Genomic DNA, 21,830 nt, shown 5'->3' with positions numbered 1-21,830 from the left:
ATTCCATTTCATATCATACAAAACAATGTTACATTTTATATTATATTTTTATCAATTTTTATCAATCGTTAAAGAAAGTTAAAATAAATTTTTATATAAAAAAAAAGAAAAAAATAATAGAAATAGATAAATAAGAATTAAGAATAAAATAAAAAACATCATTGTCTTATTTAATTTTCGCTATAATGATTGTATAGTACCTATTAGTCGTGGCACGCTAAGGTTTCCGTTAGGGAAAAATGAAAAAGTACCATGTTCGTAAAGTACTCTGCAATTTCGTCTACAAAGTATCAGTATATCATTGAATGTCACATTGTGATGGACTGATGGACTCTTCTTTATACTTAGCTTCTTTATTCTAACTATATAAATTACTATTTACAAATTATGACGCTATCTAGTCTCACAATGTGCGATCACTTTGAAAACACTTAATTCCTAACATAGTAAATGGTACCTTTTTCGACTCAGAATAAAGATATTTAATTTTTGTGTTCTTCTTAATGTTCAATGTGTACGTGTTAAATTTTTTCTTTTTTAATATCCTCTCAATAAAAATGATTTATAAAAGAAATAACGTTTCATGTGCACCAATCTAAGACAATAGCGTTATCAGTGTTGTTTTCCATTCATTGTTACGTTAGTAAGGCAGCTCGCGCATTTCCTTCTTCTATACGTTCCGCTATCGTACTCATTATAAATTTAAACAATTTTTTTTTATAAATTTAAAGTAAATTTAAAGAAAAAATACATATTTGAAATTAAGACATTGTCTTCAATTAGAGTCAAATGTGATCAATCTTTGTTATATCTCTTATAATGTATGGTATACATCAGCACCAATTTGTGTACAGCACCAATAATTAGTAAATTAATCGAGAGACACTACGTATCACAATTTTCAAAGTTTAGAATTCTCTATTTAACACACAAATTTTCTTAATTTTCTAACGCGCTATTATTAATTTTTTTACTCGTTAAAATTTTTATCAAAAAAAAGATCTTTCTTGTCGAATTCCATATATTGCATTCATAATTATTATTCTAATTTGAAGATGATGAATTATATAAAATTCGCATTTCATGAAATTTGCAACATCGAGCGTTTAATTAAGTTCGAAAACGATAATAACCGATATTAATAAATATTAATAAAAGAATAGATAATTGAATTGATCACCTTGACTTTAATCAAAATCAAAATTGATTTAAATCATTATTATTCGCCAAAAATGATTTACCTTTAAAATATACACAATACATTATCAACGACAAAGCGAAATGATCTGTACAGCGAGAATATATATATATATATGAATACTTTATTATTCGCAATTGAATTAAAATTTCCTAGAAAATATTTCGCTTCGCGTTTCATAAAAAAACGCTTTTCACTCTCGAACATTGTCAAACAATGATACGACACACTTTCGTCGCCACTTTCAACATGCTTTACAACATTACGAATAACGCGTTCCTTAATTTCATTTCTCAACCGAATTTGCTAAATTTTTTTTAAATAAAAAAAAAATGTTCGAATAAAAAATATCTCTAGATCACACATATGCGCACACGCGTGTATTCTTGATGATATGATCACTCGCATAATTGCAACGTGGATCGATCGATTTTTCTATCTGGTTATCAATCAATTGTCGATCGATTACTTAAGTACGTAAGTTTAACTAACTTGCTTGTGCGTACTTTGAAAGATTCGATAATTACATAGGAACCGATTAGAAGCTGTGGTCGAATCCACGATAAAGTAAACCGCTTGTATTTATAATAGTTTTATGCGCGTGCATTTCATAAGTGTAACATTTCATAAATTATGTTATATTAACCTATTTCTCGTATTTTGGTTTTTTTTTTCGTTTCGAGCTAACGAGAGAACACTTTGAACTAAAAACACCCGAATGTGTCTTTTATCTTTGAGCTACGTACATGATTTTTTGAGCTATGCTAGTTTTTACGAATAAAGTTTCTTTCTTCTTCACTCTCTCCACTAAATTCTCCTCCATTTTGAAAACTTATAGTTATTTCTTAGTTTACAAGTATTTATGTAGTATCAATGAGCATCGATTTATGAAGAATGATAAAAGAACAAGAAGAGTTAAATATAATCTTGCAAATGAAAATTTTAATGATTTCTTTTTCTAATTTCCTATCATTTTTTTCATTGTACGTATTTTTTAATTGCAACTTTTTTCACAATTATATGTTCGATGTATACGAATACTTTTCAACAATATTTTATCGTGATTTTTTTTTTCATCATTATACTGATATTGATATAATTTCCAATTTTACCAAACAAGATTGAGAAATATTTAAATTTAAAAATTACATTATAGATAAAGAAAGTTATAATACAAATAATGATAGATGTATTAATATAAAATTGAAATCTTTATCTGATATATTTTTTGTAATTAATACTTATTATAGGAATGGAAGAAAAATATAATTTCCTAGCACAATATGTACCTCTTCGTAATTGTACAATGACGAGTGTTAATTTTTTATTGGTAGTAACCATATTATTCACCATAATATTGATATTATATATTGATATTAAAATAATAATCGTTACTAATTGATCAATTGATATGTCTTCGATAGAAGATTAAATAAAAAGTAACTTCGTGATTATATTGATGGAAAAATTGACTTATAATAAAGAAGATTGTTTTTGTAAAATCTAGTATCATAAAGTTATTCGCATATAAGTCCAATTTAATTTTCAAATTCATTTTTTACTTTGTTTGGTAAAGCTTAATTGAATGATATTTTATCTTCAAATAATTTACGTGTTATAAAAAATATTTTTTTTTTAAAAATCAATAAGAATATATTTTTATAATATATTTTTCATTCTTTTTGTAAATAGAGCAATGCAATAATTTATCAAAGTTGCGAATCTTGAAAATATTCGAATGTTACAATTTGAACAAAGTATTCGAGAACTATAATTGGAAGAAAGTTATTAAATATATCAATAAATATATATAATGATTCGGAAATTATACAATGATAAAATGTACATTTTAGAAAAATTTAACGATATACGAAATATTTGTAAGAAAATTTAGAATAATATTTCAGGAAACTATAGAAATTTAACAATTTTGAAAAAAAATAATCGTATCTTTCATCGTTATCGTGAATAAAATTTGCTCGTATAAAGAACATCGTAACTGCTCCAAAAAAATATTACAAATAATTAACGAACAATAGACGCAACGATCCGCTCGATAAATAATTATTAAAATACCTACGTAAATTAATTATATTAATTAAATTGAAATTAACTTATACTAGGAATCCATTTGAACAGGTACATGTTGCGTACGTAGTAATGAGAATGATTCGAAAACGTTCTTCTTTTTCCTCTTTTTTCTTCTTCTTCTTTTTTTTTTTCTTTCTTAAGTAAGGTCACGCTTGACTAGATCTTGAAAAAATCTTGCATCTCTCGATGGAATATTTTACAAATAACGACTGTACATTTACAATGCATGTATTGAATATACATCGACGTAACGTGAAAGATCTTCGTGAAAAAGATCATTTGCCTAAAAATGATCATCACCTACGATAGTGATTGGCAATGTTGAACAATAATCACCTGTTACTATTAAGTGTCACCTGTTATTATTAATATCTAATAGGATTTGCGATCTCGAACATGAGTAACAGCGTATATTACAATATATGAATGTTAACAAAAAAAGGATTTCAACACTTATTTCTTTTTCTCGCGTGATTCGAACGATGGATCGATATGAACAAGAGAATCTTTACAAAACGTGACGTAATTATAGATTGCTGAGTAGGGTGGATCATTCTTTTTAAACACCCCTTAGAAATCAGCCATTGGACAAAAGAGGATGATGCATGGGAAATTTAAAATCTATTATTCAAATATTTCTGTTTAAATTTTGCACACGTGTTCACATTTATGAGAAACTAGAATTTAACTAATAAAAGGTAACAATACTTCTTTTTCTGCAATAATTTAATAAATTAAGAAGTATAAATTCTTGACTTACTTTTCACTTTCTACTAAGTGTGACCATTCATCGTCCAGTGGCGTGATTCTAGAAAATGTTTTCCGAAAAAAAAAGGAAAGAAAAGGATAAAAAAAAAATTTTCGCCTTGTATAGCTAAGATCCTACCGTTAAATGATCGATTAGATCGAACATCGACTTATATGATTCTATATTTGCCCGTGTAAGTTCGAATCTAGTAAATTCCATAATGTAAATAGTTATATAAAGAGTCCAGCAAATGTTTCCTTACACATTTCTACATTTGTCAATTCCACTCTTAACGAATAGTCCCAAAACTTTGAAAGCTATTTCTTCGTATGATTGCTGTTACGCTTTAAAGTTTGAGAAAATCCCGATAAATTTATTATTCTAGTCGTAATATGTTAATTTTAGTATCCATACGTTCTATTGGTATCTATCAACAATTAAAACATCACACCTTTAAATACTTAATCTAAAGATAATTTACAGATAATTCGTTCGATATTTATTTTCGGTCACATCGTCTAGCTCATAGAAATGTATATAATTTAATATACAGAGTACGGAAATAAAAGTTTCGAATTTCGATTTCTTTATTTCGATTTAGAAAAATTGTGTTATGATGATAAAAATTGTTTTTAGAATTTTGATATTATAAAAAAATGATTTAATTAACGATTTTAAGCAAAAAATGTTCAATAATTTACTTTTATTCTGTGTCGTGCAATTGCAAATCTTCGAATTTAATTGAAATAGTACAATTTTGAAATAAATTTCTTTGCATAAAAACAAGAAGAAATTGTTATATCTATTACTCATAAAATACACGTAATATTTTAAAGATAAAGAAAAACTAAACTTTTGATAAACATTTCAATTCAAGCTTTATATTATAAATAACTCGAATTCGAATACAGAAGTATGTTATCTGAATACTGATAAATATTCAATAAACGTGAACAGATATCCATATGGATTTCTATTTGAATATTGAACAAATATAAAGTTTATATTGTTATCAGGAACATTAAAAATGATATCAATATGCATTTTATTTAATTTTTATATCATTGTACAGAATAAAAGCACTTTTTTTTTTAATATGACAAGCGTAACAGTAATCTAATGTGCTTCTAAAACATGAATTATTAAAAAATAGAATCATTTTTGATTTTGAAATCATCCCTAATAATAATTTTATTATTAATTAATTTAAAAAGAAATATAAAAAAATAAAAATATAAATTTTGTGCAATTCCCATAATTGTTTTCCTACAAAAATTAAATTAATTTTAAAATACTACGATCTTTTCATCAATTTTTTCATATATACCCCATTGTGTCAACATTTTTAAATGCATTTTTAAATTCCACGCTAACTACGTCAATTTTTATAATTTATCATTGATCGTATAAAATACTGTCTCATTAAATTATCACGTTATAATATAATTTATACGAAAATAACGTTTCACAAACGTCTAATTCGAATGACAAATTTTTGAAAACACATAAAAATCTTACGTGTATTTGATGAAGGAACGTCATAAAAATTTGCTATAAGCAATCTGTGCGTAACTAATTTTTCGATAATCGATACAATTGAAGAACAACTTTCAAAATCAACGTAAATTATGCATCTAAATTTTAGATATCGATGTAACAATGTGTGAATTATGAAAAATGTTCGAAAGGAAAAAGATTTTCATCTTCGTTTCGCAAAGCGAAGAATTAATCTCGAGTAATTGACCAGTGTCAAGACAACAATCTGCCGCGTTCGAAGAAAGAAGATCAATATTTAATTTAATCGTCGTAAAAATCGGATTGATGAGTGTAAAAGTCTGTGTGCTGTTCATCGAAAAATACAAATTCGAATACACCTAGCTCTCAGTTTCGTCAAATTCGTAATAGGCAGTCTTTTCATCAATTTTATTAGACTATCCAGACATTCGTCGATTCGAACGTCTCGGTATTGTTTCTGGATTCCAAAAGAATCCGTGGATTAATTTTTTTCTTCCATGCGACAAATCGAATTGCAAGGTAAACGAGAGAGAAAAAAAGACGACAGAACAAATTGTTCTATTCCGTATCGATAAAAACTTTCTCTTGGAAGTTCAAATGATTCTATCCTAAAGTGTAAATATAAATTCAGACGCACTGCGTCCCTTCAATTACATATTAAGTTATGCGGGAAATTTTGAAAATATTTTTCAAATTTCCCGCGCAAACCGAGTCGCGTATATCCCATTACCTCTCCGCTCTCGTCTCTCGTCGTTTTGATCGCGAAAATTGATAAAAACCTAGGCAGAAAAGTTTTCAAGTATTTTTTAAATTTCCCGCGCGAACCGAATCGTGTTCGCGCCAGGAAGTAGTCGTGCATATCCCATCGCCTCTCCACCAATCGTTCACGTCCTTGTAAAATTTTGGCGGCCGATCGTCGTGCAACATGGCGCACACGCGACACCAAAAGTACGTGTTGATAAACTCGCCGGTACCTTTCCAGCGAAAGTACGAATTATACAGTTCGTCGTCTCGATCCAAACGATGAAGATACTCGGCGAGCTCTTTCGGTGATTCGAACTCGTCCACATGGATGTAAGAGCGGTATGGCGCGCTTCGAGCATAGTCCGTTGGATGCGCACCCATTACAATTGGCAGAACGTTGTGTCTGAAATTAGAAAAATAGAAATTTATCACGTTCGATGGTAATAATAATGAAAATATTATGTTATATAATTGTGAAATGTTAAATATATTAAAATTTTGGAAAATTGGAAAATTATAAAGTGGAGTATCTTTCTTTACTTTATATAACGTGTTCGATTTTTTTTTTCTGCTTTGAAAACAATGAAAAGCGTATAAATTTTTCATACTCCGAAATATTATTTCGGTAAGAAAAAAATTTTATGATAATTGCTAAAATAATTGCTTAAGTAAATAACTTTAAGGTATCTGGGGAAAATAATAATAAAATATTTAAGTTGTTCGTGAAAAAAATAAGTGTGAAATAGTAGATAATGACAAAAAAATTATTTTCGACGTTCCAAAGATCGGACGATACTTGAAATTTTGGCAACAATAATTCTTATTCCAAAAATCTCAGCGGAAATAACACTTTAAGAGAGAGTAGGGCAGGAGGGAATCTTGAGGACCTCTACATATACCAAAGTGCACTAAATAAGGGTGTAGGTAACAATCAAGCGTGAAGCACACTTTGGCAATTATGGCAACAGCCCAGCGAAATTTTTAAGTGGTGCTTTAAAACCTCGCGTATACGTTCACATACATATAATATTTCATAAAAGATGATACCACGGTTCATAAAAATCGGTAAATTACTATTCGTATCAGCAGTTCCAAGCTGCACGTGTGTGTAATAACGGCATATTAAGTGAAACGTATCATACCCAAGACCATTGACGAAGAACTTTTCCGTGATGTAGTCTTTGCAATTCGAATTCTCGAACGCGAGATAAAACTTGTAATCCTCATCGAGCATATCGAAACACGCTTGAGACTGCGAACGTGGACATCTTAAAGTACCGCAGGTCCCATAAATGTCAACTTGGATGTATTTCGATAATTCTCTAGCGTAATGCATACGTTGATTCCGAGGATGGCAATTGGAAACGAACCAGGCTACCTAGATCAAAGAATTTACATATAATTATCTTCTAGGATATATTTCAAAATATCATATATTTCTCTGTCAGAGAGGATATTTTATTAACACATTCGATGCTTTATGGAGGATATGTGGAAGATGAAAAAAGAATTGAAAATTTAAAAGAACTTTCTTTGATCTTTTTTTTTTTTTTGATTAACCGCATTGAACGTGTTAATAATCGTGATCAAAGCAATACGAAGACATTTACGTGAAAATCAATACGTGAAACGAGAACGTTATTACCTTTTTAGTTTTGTTGGCTGCATAATTAAAAGTCTGCGGTATTTGTGTAATACTAGGGTCGTAATATTGCCACCTTTCATAGGGTGCGACTATGTCGCTGTCACGACGATAAGTTGCCGTCCAATTGATGATAGCGTTCTTCACGCTCTGCGTGTGATAAGGGCACTCTAAAAAATACAGCATCCACACCTGCTGAAAATCGTAGATCAGTCTCATTCGAAGTATATTATTAAATTTTCTATATAATAGCGTAACGTAATTACGCGTAATTTATGTAAAAAAAAAAAGAATCAATTTTATCCGATTAAACAAATTTATGACCGAAAGTAGTAATTAAATTAGAATCTGTAGTATATTTAAGATATATGTATTTCTCTCTTATTCTAGTCTAATAAATGATTTCGATGATTTTTAATATTAAGTCTTGTTCTCGATCAAAAAGTAATAAGTAATTTTCATCTGGATCCGTTGTTTGATTAACTTCTGTTTAATTATCGGAAATGTCTAAAAAATTGTGGCGACGGGCACGATCAATACTCTGAATAAAGCTTAAAGTTAGCTGAACTTAACGCGATAAAAGTCAAATTCAACTCTTTTCTTTTTCTTTTTTTTTTTTTCTTTTTTTTTTTCGTATAAGTTGAAATTAAATCAAATGCAACCATAGAATTAATTGAACGTTTCGAGAAAAAAAAACGTAATTTCTGAGCTAACAATTTGACATTATTTTTACATACTTGATTCGAAGATCTTCTTCCCACATGCGTTATATAGTCTTGAAATAAAATTAAATCGGCCTCTTCGGCGTTATCCCTGATGATTGTACACGTATTGACTGGACATCGATGCTGAAGAAATATATCGGGGCCAACTTTTGCCTCGGGCATACCATGTGGAACCATTATTTTCTTTAATGGACGATCGCCACTGGTTTTGTTATAATCAGTGGGCACGTACATTAACTATGAAATTGATACGAAAAATTAATTTCTTTACCTCGAATGAAATGAATTGGTAATAATAATTACAGAAGCAATGTTTTGAAGATTAAAAGAATATATATATTAAAAAATTTCTAAAAGAAATAACAAAATTACTACAGCAAAAATTTATTATAGAAAAATGTTAACAAAAGTAAGGAAAAAAAAAAAAAGAAATATGAATTATAATCGTATAAAATTCGTGATTGTGTACAGTGCTTCTTTAAAGCGTTGGCCTATATACGCGTATAATAGACTGTATTGTGTTGTAGAAGAAAGGGTGAATTGCAAAGTACATGGCTCTGTGCAATTCGAAGGGGTAGGTGGAGTACAACGTTCCTGCTCCTATTTTCGTTTTCCACGCTGTAGAACAAAGTCGTAACTAGGCAGTTCGTTTCAAACAGCAAATTATAAAGCAATTTCAAAGAACTTTGAGATTAGAAATTATTGTTTTAGGCCGTCGCCTTTGAGTTTACACAAAAATTATTCAGAATATTGAACATATTCTATCTTCTATTCTATTACATGCATTGAAATCAACGAGGTGTATTGAATAAATAATGATATAAAAATAGTAATTTTTTTATCTATATCTATATATACTTAAGTAATATATTTTGAGTCTCACTTGATTAGTAACACGATCGTCATAAGCGTCTTCGTCGGGCCACAAACGCGCCAATCTTCGACCAGTACGATGAGATTTTATGGCAGGATAAGGCCTTCTGCTCCCTCCTTTCATGTACCAAGGTCTCTTTGATGGATCCAAAGATTCTAAACTGTTTCGTGATAAGGTCGTGGTGCCAGTTAAATTGAATACCTTTTTAACAAAAGAATCCATTTTCTATTATCATTGCTTTCTATTATCAACCCTCGTTCAATTTAATCATTAATTACTCACAATTCAAATAATCAATCGAATCACTTTTTTTTCTTATCGATGTATTATACGAATTTGTTATTTAATTAATTTGAAAGAAACGATAACGTAATACTATTGTCTCATTCCATATCTTTCTCTCGCATTATCTAATAAATTAATTATTCGTAATTTGAAAAATAAGTTTCAATATCGATATATTTTGTTTTTTTTTTTTTTTTTTACATACAAAATTTTCATGTTTGTTTCAGTTTCGGGAATTACCTTTGAAATTTTATTTGCTTCGTGAAATGGCTATAATAATATAAACAATTTTTCACGCTTTTATATTATCTAATGATAAGCGTAGAAGCAAAATTTCGTATAATTATGTACATATCTTATCTAATAATAATTTGCAAACATAATAATTAAAGAAATAAGATGGACTATGCAAAATGAAAGGACTAAGTAGTATTAGCAGTACCTTTAGAAACAACAGAGACAACCAAACATAAATCATTTAAATTGTTGTATTTTAATTCAAGAGGGGGAAAAAAATAATATCGTTTTATTGACTAATAATATTTGTATATTAAATCAATAATAATCAGCTGTATTAAATATTCTTTATTAAATGAATCATTAACGATACGAATCACCGATGAAACAAAAAAATTATAAAAATAGATTCAATGGTATTATTTATCTTTATTTTCGAAAAACCGGTTTTTTGTATATATTTGAAAAATAAATGATTATTAATACCACTATTGCCAACCAATCATATAAGATCAGATTATATTTTATCTATTAGTCATGTCAACATTTCAATGTATTTAATATTCTTTCTTATCTTAAAAAAACTATAATATAAAGTTATATATATTATATTACAATGTGCCAAAAATAAAAATAGAAACTTTTTTTCCTTCAAATTTCATTCAATTTATTGTACGTTTAATATTGTACTTTATAAGATTGTTGTTTAAAAAGTTTCATAATTATATTATAAAAATGTTCAATAATAAAACGATGTAAAGGTTGTCTCGGTTATGTTTCACGCTCATACTATATTGCAGTCATCTATCGACAATGCAATTTGATAACTATACCTCGGATGGAAGCTTTTCCTTCACTTTTTCCCGAATCTGCATTGTCGGTTTCTTCAATTTTGCAGGCCAATTTTCTTTGATCTGCGATCGAAATTCGATATTTAGATTGATTTTTTAAACATCTTATTAGAATTGTACTTCTTTTTTCTACTCTATTATTCCGCTCCCCAAATAATTCATAGCCACAATACTTCTCCGATATAGAAATACAATAATTTCTTTCTAATCTTCACAATCCAAAATATTCCTGAGATTATTTTAATAACGAGACGAAATGTTTAATTTATCGCTAGACTGTAATTGGCATTTGAGTGGGACGTCTTTCTCTCTCTCTCTCTCTCTCTCTCTCTTTCTCTTTCTAAATATCATTGTTTGATCAACAGCTATAAAAATTAATTTCGAATTACCTTTGTGTTGTCGGAAACGCGAACGGGTGGCGTTCGTCCAGGATGGGGTCGCATACGGTGCCATATCTCGTCCTGCACTAGATTCAATATAACCAACAACAGACCAGACGAGCATAGCACGTAGAAAAAATATCCCTTTAGGGAGAGACGCGGCAGACCCATGCCGCACGTTTCCTGGTTGTCAGAAATTTTTATCTATCCATGCGTCGTACCTTGCCCGAGCCACCGTGTCCATTCAGCTACTGGAAAATTTATAATATTTTATAATTTGTAAATTGCGATGTTTTTAAATTGCGGAATCGTAATTACGATTAGAATATCGTGACAAGTACAATACAACTTTTAACAATACCAATATTTGGGTCACTCAGAAGTTGAATCGATCGACGCCACTTTTTAAAAACTTCTTGATTTTGCTTTCCGGGTTATTTTAAAAAAAAAAAAGAGAAAAGAAAAAGATCACTCGATCGAATCGAAATTGAAAGATTTAATATTTTTTTTTTTTCCATCACTTTGGGATATACGTATAAAATACAAATAAAATTTTCTCTTCGTTTATAATTTTATATTAGTACTTTATCTCGATTCTATTTATGTATAACATAGTCACATTATAATAATTCTCGATCTCAAAGAAGCGAAAATTTGTTTTGAAAAAATTTTTAAACATCCTTAGGTGAATGTGCTTCAACTTATGACACCATTTCGAATATTTTTATCATTTTAAAAATAAATATATCTTATCTTTAGTAAGAACGTGAAAATTACATATACACGTCTTCAAATTTTCAAAGAAGAAGAGATAATATAAGCCAATGACTTAAATAACTAATGTGCCGTTAACTAATTATCATTTCGTATGCACCGTCAATTTGCGCTTAAAGGAGGATAAAAAAACATAAAAAAATCAAATATTTTCAAAATAATATAAAATGTCCGATTAATGCGTATAAAATGTTCAGAATATTTGGTTAATATTTCGTCGTATTAATCACTATATTATCAATCAATATTTTCTAACGTTTTTCTTATCATACAGTATATAGTTTTCAATAACTAAATTTCATTTAACTATCTTTTTTTATATATATCTTTTTTTATATAATCTATATCTAAATAAAAAACTATTTAAGTAATGTTTATTATTATACTAAGCATTATTTAAATACTAATCATATTTTTAATCAAATTATATAGAGTGATTATTTGTATATATGCATATAAACAGTATGTAAATATGTAACCGCAGTTTTTCCTGAATGCTCAATTTATACTTCATTTACATTCATAACAACTATGAAATATAATACTTCCTCGTAATAACATGTTGATTTATGTTCGGTATTTATGTGAATCTCAAAATAACTATTTATATATATAAATAAATAAATAAATAAATAGATAAATATATATATGTAATGCCTTATTTGTTAATTGAACTATATTCTTATTTTCATTTGAAGCGCACATATTTTATTTTTAATTAAATTGTTTTTAATTAAATTTTTTTTTAATTTTTATCATATAAACACAAAATTTAAATTTAAAATATGAATTAAATAAAAATAAATTGCAGAGAAAAATAATTTCATGCCATAATACGATATCGTTTTATTTAAAACTGGAGTTATTTTTATCTTATTTTAATTTTTTTTACACATTTATAGCATTTCTATTCGGATCTTAAAGCAAAAAAAAAATCATATACGGAAATCTGGTTTAATCGGTGATGTAATGTATACGTACTGTTGTGGTTTTCATTTATTTACACATCTATAACACGCATATGAGCATTTAACATGAATAAAAGAAGACATTCATGGCATAACATTTATTTGTCTTTGATATTTGCACGATATCACAATAAAAAAAACTTTATTTTAATCGTATTTTACTAGTTTCTACATCGATTAAAATAAATAATATATATAAAAATAAATAATATAAATAATTTAATACATTTAAATATTATAGAGCAAATTACAATTTGAATGAAAAAAGTCTATACAATCTGATATATTAATATATAAAATGAAATTCAATAAGGGTGAAGGTTATTTAAGTAATAAGTGATTCTTAAATATCACTTGTTACTTATAGGATTATACATTTTTCTTTACATTTTCTATTATACATAAATACGTGTAATACAAACTATATGCATACATTAAGATAAGAAAATATATATATTAATTTTTCAATTATAAATATATACAATATATCAATAATATAATCCCAAAAATAAAATCTATATAAATTATAAGTATATAGTATAATAATATATTAGTTTAATATTATTAGACTTTATTCTAAGAAAATCGAATATGAACATTTCATTATTCATTGAAAAGTGCATATTTCTATTCTATTCGCTCTTACTTTTATTTTTTTCTTTTTCTAATGTTTTTCTTTCTCTCGAATTTTTTATCCTTTTTTATCTTTCGAGTAAAATAGAGTAGAAGTAGACTTAACATGAAAAAAAAATTGTCTGCAACTTATATTTGCTTTGCGAAAAATATGTAATAACGTGGCTGTTATAGTATATACATATATTCGAAGTACATTTCCAGTGCATTTATATTACATTTTACACACATTCTAAAACGCAATTTCGTTTACAAATACATATCTACTTTGTATCTAAGGAATTTTTACACATTCATGAATGAAAAAAAACTGCAATGATATTAAGCAACGTATGACAAAGCGAGAAATATCACGGAAAATAGGATATTTTCTTTAACTTACGAAAAAAAATAAATTGTTTTTGCTATGAAAATAAGCATGTTTGGAGTTTTCTGAAAATTAATATGTTGTAAAGACTTTTAAAACGAAAAAAATAATAGCATATAACTATAAAAAGAAGATTAGCAATAAATTAAAGTAAAGAAATACGTTTCGATCGTTTATCATGAAAACGATGTAATATTTGAATGATCTATCATATAAATATCTTTCGTAGAATCAAAAATGTGTTATTTTTAGTGAAATAATATTAGAATATGTTTCATAAAATATTGATATTATTCTTAGCAAAAAATGAAATTATTATTTTTTAAGTTATTATTTTTTATATTTTTTGTAATAGATGTAAATAATATGTGTTAACACAAAGATTATACAAAATTAATTTAATTATAAAAGTAAAAATATGTTCATAATTTTAAATAATTTTTTAAAACGATTTTTATGTTAACGATTTTAAACTTGTTCTTATAATAATCACATATATATATATGTGTTATGATATTAAATGATTCTCTTTTGGAATACTTAACATTTAGAATGTAGCAAACATCAGAGAAACTAAACACGCGATCAGTTTTAACACGTGCTGAATAATCATGAAGTAAACAATGTCATATCTGTGGAAAGATGCACACACAAAGTATCTCATATTAATAATGCAATTTTTCAATTCTCATCATCAAAGATAATTTTCATCGATATACATATTACATGTTAATCGATCGATATTCTATATCTTGTAAAAAAGAAATAAATTTTCTTTGCAACATAAATTTGTACAACTTCATTTAATGTTTGATATGTGGCACGATCGATACATCAACCATATGCTCACGTCATATTTAATTTGTATCTATCCCAATGAAGTTATGAACGAGTCGTATCATGATTTTTTTGCAACAGTTTTGAAGAAGACTGCTGATAAGTTGCTGTAACGCTTTAGAACACTAGTATATACTTAGGTACATATGATACTGATATCCCATATCAGATAATAGTTAAACAAAACCGATATTGTACCGAGATAAAAACATAAAAATATCGTTCATCGATTACTTTTTAAAAAAACGAACATTTCTTATATTGAAGAGAATAAATATTTTTTTTATAATGATTTTATAAAATATATACTGGCTTCATTTTTGACGACTGTTTAAAAGTCATGTCTATTTTATTAAATGGATATAAAAAGCTATTAATAACCAGCTATCTCTAGCAAAAAAAAAAAAAAAGAAATAAAATAAGTCATATTCAGTCATACAATTTTAATGGGCGTAATAATACAAACTCATTCGAAATGAAATATAAAATGAAACAACGAATTTCTTACAATCATAATAGATATATATACATACTTAAAATCCTTAGTTTGCATTGACGCAACATTGCAAACGTTGAATTTCCATGTCTGTATAATTTTTATCTCATCGGGACTAATTATAATGATACATGTAGCAGTTTATTAGTTCATATTCGTATTTATAACTTTATGTTCATAAAAGTACAAAAATATAGACATCAATAAAAAGATTTATTTATTTACGACAATTTTTATGAATGATAAAAAACTCCTTTTATCATTTTTTTTTAACACTATATAATTTAAAATTACTTATGACGAAAATATATACAGAATATAACATATATAGAATAGAAATAAATGTTTATCTATAAGTCACCTATATGCAACTGAAAACTATTGAAAGTATCATGCTATGCAATATTGGTTTTTATCGCTAATAATTACAACTAATTACATGATAAATATTAGTAAAGTATCGTTAGTTTATTTTGTTCAATTTTATTTGTATATGCAAATATTCGAATAACAATATAAATAAATATTTTAAATTTTGCAATTTATTTAAATAATATTATGCATATTGGTATTTAAAGTTTCTTTTTCTAATATTATTTATATATAACTATGTCAAAAAAATGATAAAATATATCTTATAAAATTATTTTTCAATCAGAAATTAATTTTTTTCGAAATCTCAAAAATAAAACATTGAAGATTATTTTATTGATAATTATAATTCAAATATATGGAATAATTATAATCCAATTGTATTTAAATGTATACTTTGAATATTGGAATATTTCGTTTTGAATACAATTTCATTAATATTCTTTGTAATGACGTATCGTTATAAAGGTTAAAGAAAATTTGTTTTTCTACAAATAAATATAATAAAAAAATATTATTGAAAATATAATATTTAGTTACTTACAATAATTGCAAAATAAATCTCTTTTGCTTTATTAAACTTCTTCATATTTGAATCTTCATTCTTTCTTCGTTCTTTCACATAATATCATTTTATTATTTACAAGATTGTAAATCTATTTCTTTCTATTGTAATTGAATTCTATATATAATATATATAATATTATATATAATAAATATGAAATGAACAATTAATGATTATTATTGAGTTATGAATTAATAATGAATTATAGATATGTTGTTGAAAACAAATTTAACAACAATTTAAGTTAATCCGAACTAATTTCTTTTATGAAAAATAATTATATATGTTTTTACATTTTTACGTTATTTATATTTATATCGATTATATCCTTAATGACTTTTCTTCAATTGGAGTGAACAATTACATAAATCTGATAGATTTCATCGATGTAATATCCACATAATATTATGATTCATATCGCGATATCATTCGCGATAAATACAATAAATACGATATGTGCACATTAAAAATATTATGTTTTATAATTTCGTTTCTAATTTAATGATACTAACAATTTTTTTTACATTAAAAAATATTTTTGAATCATGTAAAATTGATCTAATATATACTTTCCTTAAAAATAATAAATTAAATTCTTGTGATACATAAACTTTTCTCTTATCGCAATGATAATAATTAATTTAACTAATTTAATAATTTATTAACTGTGTAATTAAATGTATAAAAAATGTATTATTACGATATGAAATTCATAATACAATATAAATTGTATAGACACAGAAGAAAGGAGCATTTTTTTTCAAAATTATACATTTTTATTATTTAAAACATGAATAAATATATAATCCAAATATAGATTTATCAATATAACCTAAATAACATAACATTTGAATCTTTTCTAACCGTTCCGGATATAATAACAAAGAGTTTCAATAGCGAAACATGTTACAGGAAACTAATAGATTTCACCTCTTTTGCATTACTATACCTTTATATTTCTGTGAGTTTTATTTTAACATACCCGCATGTTTGATTAATATCTTCAAAAGTATGATGAATACATATAACAGTATTGTTTTTGTTCCCGGCTATATTTATTTACATGTATTTATAATTTCTTATAGATTCTTAATTTAAATTACGAATCTTATAAATTTATAATATAAAAATATCTTTAAATATTTGTTAATCGTTACATTAGTATATTAAACTGTGCATCAAATCCCGTTATAGCACATAACTGGCGCTAAAAATTGCACTGTTTTATAATTGATAACTCTGTACATTTGCACGTAATGTTTTAACAATGGATAGCATCATAAAAAAAAAAGAAAAAAAATTCAAACACTATATCTCAATTTACTTACATTTACGAGACCATTGATACATCCTGTATAATTTTCACCCAAACACGAGTATTTTAAGTGCAGCGGCTTATTTCTAGTATACAATTGACGTTCTAGAAACCAGAATCTATTCCCAGTTTACCCTAGAACGAAGGGAGAAAGAGAAAGAGAGCATCATGCCAAATTATATGGTGAAAATAGATTAGTAAGTTTCATCTGTGATTTTCAAATCAATTTTATTAATCTTTATTGTAACAAATTATTATTATTTTACTGCACATTTAATTGCTGTTACATAAATATTACAGACATCTATTGTTCCTATAGTTCTACGTTTCATTGCGTGATAATCAAAATGTATATGTATAATCGCATCATAGAATTTTTCTGTGTTTAAAAATTAAGTTCGAAATTGCATTTAATATAAAAATTTTTTTATCAATAAATTTTTTTTAAACAAATATAAAAAAATGTAAATAGGTAAATCGTAAATATATATATATAAGTATTTACCTGATAAAACTATGTATTCTGATTAATTAACGCATGCATAGGAAGTTAAACAAAATATTATACGTGATAGCATTATGTATCATAACATACGTACGTATAACTGTTTATACTTTACCGTAAGATTCATATTCATATTCTCAAATACTTTCTAAATACGATTATCAATGTTATATTAATCAAATTTTATTAAAAAGTTTTATTCGAGCATAATGCTTAATATAAAGAATAATTTAAATAATATAATATTTAATTTAAATATTTAATTGAATAGTTTGTATCTTTCTATTGGTAATACTTTTATGAATACATAATGAAAAATATATGTATATCTCTGTTACAAGATAATTTATCTCTCTCAATTGTCCACTGTCAACTGCACAAAGAGTTTTTTCACAAATATACACAAGTTTGCAGCTAATGATGATGCACTGAATTAAAACAAAAAATGACAGTGACTTATAATAAGATTAAAAGATCATACTAAAATAAATAAAATAATAAAAATAGAGGATATATTTATTGTACAAATCATCATTTTATATATATATAATTATTATTACTTTTACAAATATAATTTAGCAACAATACTTTCCATTTTTATTAATTTTATGATGATTGAACATGAGTAAACATGATTATTTAATAATTATACTTTGTTTATTCTAATTCTTAAATCTATATATACTTTTAAACATTTTTCTTTCTAATATTCTTAAATTGATTCATTTTTAAATAATAAATTCGGCGATTTGTACTATTAGTTAGTATTATTTAAAATTATTTAAAAATATAAATATAATTTAATATTTCTCAATTAATAGTGCTTAAAAATTAAATTATTCATCTACAATTTGTACATATGTATATATGATAAATATTTTCACGTTTTTTGGTAAAACTAAAAAAAATGTTTACATTCGCAGTAATATGATCAATAAAATAAAATAATTGAGATTAGTCTAACTTTTTCTATCGATATAATACTGAATTTGGCCGTAATGCAGTACTGACGTTATCGCTTCTTATTATCGAAATATAGCTAAAGAGGTACTATAGAACACCGTACCAGCATGAATCAACCTTCACGCCCACTTCCCAATTCACCCCCCTTGTACTTGCCATGGTAACCTCAACATTTCGTATTGAAATTATCCGATAAGTAAAAGTGCAGACAAAAATGTTTTATATCTCACATATTCATTTACAAATATATAATTCAAAATATAATTTTAAAAAGTTAAGAAAATAGAGGAGTTTTATAAAATTAATTTTCTCTTAGATATAAAATCTTTAAAAAATAATTGCAATTCAAAATAATTACATATCATTATAAATATCATTATTTTTTTAATACTCTATTTTTTATCTACAATAAATAATGAAATTCAATTTATTTTCTTACAATTTATTTATAATTTATTAAAATAATATAACGTATTTAACTTAATCTGTTATGATAAAAATATAGTATTCATATATTTACAAATTATTTTCGCGCGTAATATTACAGATATGTATATAAACAGAATATTGTGACTTTTATAATCAATTATATTTTTTTTTATCATAATCATTCCAATTATATACTTATAATTTAAAAATATTAAATTTTTCAACAATTACTTATTCTAATTTATTTCTTTAAAAAATTAATAATTAATCTTAATTTCTTTTTCTTAATTATAATTTTCTTTTTATATAATGTGGAGGAGGAAGAGGCAATAATTATATATATCAAATCAATATTTTTAAAATGTAAATGAATATTAATATATTCAAGAAGTTTGTAAATATTAAAAAAGTATTACAAATCAACTTATTTAGTTTCACGCTTATAATCTGTAATAATTATATATAGAATTAATTTTAAAAAAACATAAAATATAAAATTATACATGTTTTATGCATCAAATGCATTTACGATATGTCTAATAAATATTCTAATAAATATTAGTACAAAATAGAAATATACTTTTTTAATTTCTTATAAACAACTTTGAAATTTAAAAAATTAATTAATTAATTTTCAAAATCCTGTCGATAGAAGTACGTAAAGAATAAATTAAATATTTTAAATCAGACAGGTATCTGATAAATTTAGATACCTCAGACAATATAATTAAAATTCCGAAGTTTACACATAGATAATAACATCAATGATAAAATTGAGAAATAATTTTCGCTAAATTCAAACGAATCTTACAAAGATATATTTATCCTACACATATATTCTAATTACAAAATTTTTTTTAGAAAAGAATCCAAAACAATATAACACGAACCGCGCCCGAAAATCAAATATCAACACGAATTTTACGAACATGAAACAATATTTAATATTTAACATCGTTTAAAATAACTGAAAATAAATTTAAAAATTAACAATATGTAATATTTTCTCAAAGAAAGTTAATTCTTCCAATAGATTTTATATTTGAAATAAACATTCATTAAAATTTATTTTTGAAAATTTCAACAATTCGTTTATCGTTTAAAGAAATGTGTTATAAATGTAAGAACATAACAAGATCTACAATGTGATTCTTAAGTAACATGCGAACAAATTTCCTGGCATCATGCGAAAGTATAATAAATAGAGAACGAATGAAAGGAAAAAAAGACTTACCATTCGAAATACGCATTGAAGAACCCGGACCACGTGTTTAACCGCGAAATACAAGTAGTAGTGCACCACGAAGATGCACCTCGATGATGCACTCACCCTTGGTCACATGTCCAAATCCTTCACATCGGGCACCACCTATGCGCGAGATTATTCATTCCCGATCGGGCAGTTCACAGTGTAGACGGTTGGCCTAGCCCGTCGCTTCTGTCCTCTCGCTACATCCTCCTTCTACTCCTACTCTACCTCTTTTTCCTACTCTTCCTCCACCTCGTCCTCCTGTTCCACTACCTCCGGGTGTGCGCAATTCCTTTTCCCTTCCATGGACGTTGCGCGTCGGACACAAACCATCCCCTTTACCTCATCCATGCAACCCCCGACTTTGTGTCGGTATTACACGTACCAAGTCACCAAAGGGGAAAATCTATAAGCGACGCGACTGCGCTCTCGCTACGCTCCACAGAATTTCCGCGGTTAAGCCTCTTTAAGCTTGGTGAACTTAATCATTGTACAACTATGTCCTGCAATTATTAGAATCCTTGTGTGATTAAAATACACAAGGATTAATGATACGAATAACTGATTCGATGCATAACTGTATAATTGAGAAAAGGTTAAATTAAATACATATATTGCTGAAAATGATTCTTTAGAGCTTTTTATTATTAAAAACTGGAAAACTTGGAATTGGAAAATTGCAAGCTACTGCGATATATAATGATACAACAATACGGAAATAATGATACAACAATAAGGAAAAAGTAAACGATGCAATGAATCATTTTAATTAATATTCATTGAGGATTTATGAAAAAAAAGAATTGCTTGTAATTCATAATTTATATACAAAAATGAATCATTAATATATAGCATAAAGATTATTAATTAATATTAATTTATTTACGAAATGTTATTTACAAACCAATATTTATATTATATTTATATTATAAATTAAATTGAATATTAAATTATTTTTTTAAGAATTTAAAAAAAATCATAATTTTTTTTAAATTATTTTTTTAAGAATTTAAAAAAAATCATAATTTTTTTTAAATTATTTTTTTAAGAATTTAAAAAAAATTATA

General features: G+C 26.0%; 1 protein-coding gene across 12 annotated transcripts; it reads right to left on the bottom strand.

Moving 5' to 3' along the window:
- Nucleotides 1-731: 731 nt before the first annotated feature.
- LOC107999065 (glycoprotein 3-alpha-L-fucosyltransferase A) lies at nucleotides 732-21,031 on the bottom strand. Of its 12 annotated transcripts, XM_017058718.3 has the most exons (9): nucleotides 20,749-21,030; nucleotides 17,631-17,752; nucleotides 11,300-11,541; nucleotides 10,893-10,973; nucleotides 9,547-9,738; nucleotides 8,676-8,900; nucleotides 7,942-8,133; nucleotides 7,439-7,674; nucleotides 732-6,699 (listed from the first exon to the last, which is right to left on the bottom strand). In XM_017058718.3, the coding sequence occupies exons 3-9, from the start codon at nucleotides 11,459-11,461 to the stop codon at nucleotides 6,348-6,350; spliced, it is 1,440 nt and encodes a 479-aa protein (XP_016914207.1). In that variant the 5' UTR covers nucleotides 11,462-11,541; nucleotides 17,631-17,752; nucleotides 20,749-21,030; the 3' UTR covers nucleotides 732-6,347. The 12 variants fall into 12 exon arrangements, with proteins under 12 accessions (XP_016914207.1, XP_061929972.1, XP_016914208.1 ...); XM_062073988.1 differs by lacking the exon at nucleotides 17,631-17,752 and having other exon boundaries at nucleotides 11,300-11,538; nucleotides 20,845-21,031; XM_017058719.3 differs by lacking the exon at nucleotides 17,631-17,752 and having other exon boundaries at nucleotides 11,300-11,538.
- Between the last annotated feature and the right edge of the window lie 799 nt (nucleotides 21,032-21,830).

The sequence above is a fragment of the Apis cerana genome, linkage group LG4 (genome assembly GCF_029169275.1).
Source record: "Apis cerana isolate GH-2021 linkage group LG4, AcerK_1.0, whole genome shotgun sequence".
NCBI classification, from domain to species: domain Eukaryota; kingdom Metazoa; phylum Arthropoda; class Insecta; order Hymenoptera; family Apidae; genus Apis; species Apis cerana.
This window is presented reverse-complemented; position numbering and strand designations above follow the sequence as displayed.

Coding starts and splice junctions, on each gene's coding strand:
- LOC107999065 (XM_062073988.1), bottom strand. CDS start 11,461: ATGGGTCTGCCGCGTCTCTCCCTAAAGGGATATTTTTTCTACGTGCTA. Junction 10,974..11,299: donor GCGTTTCCGACAACACAAAG/GTAATTCGAAAT, acceptor TTTCGATCGCAG/ATCAAAGAAAATTGGCCTGC. Junction 8,901..9,546: donor ACGATCGTGTTACTAATCAA/GTGAGACTCAAA, acceptor TCAATTTCATAG/TTAATGTACGTGCCCACTGA.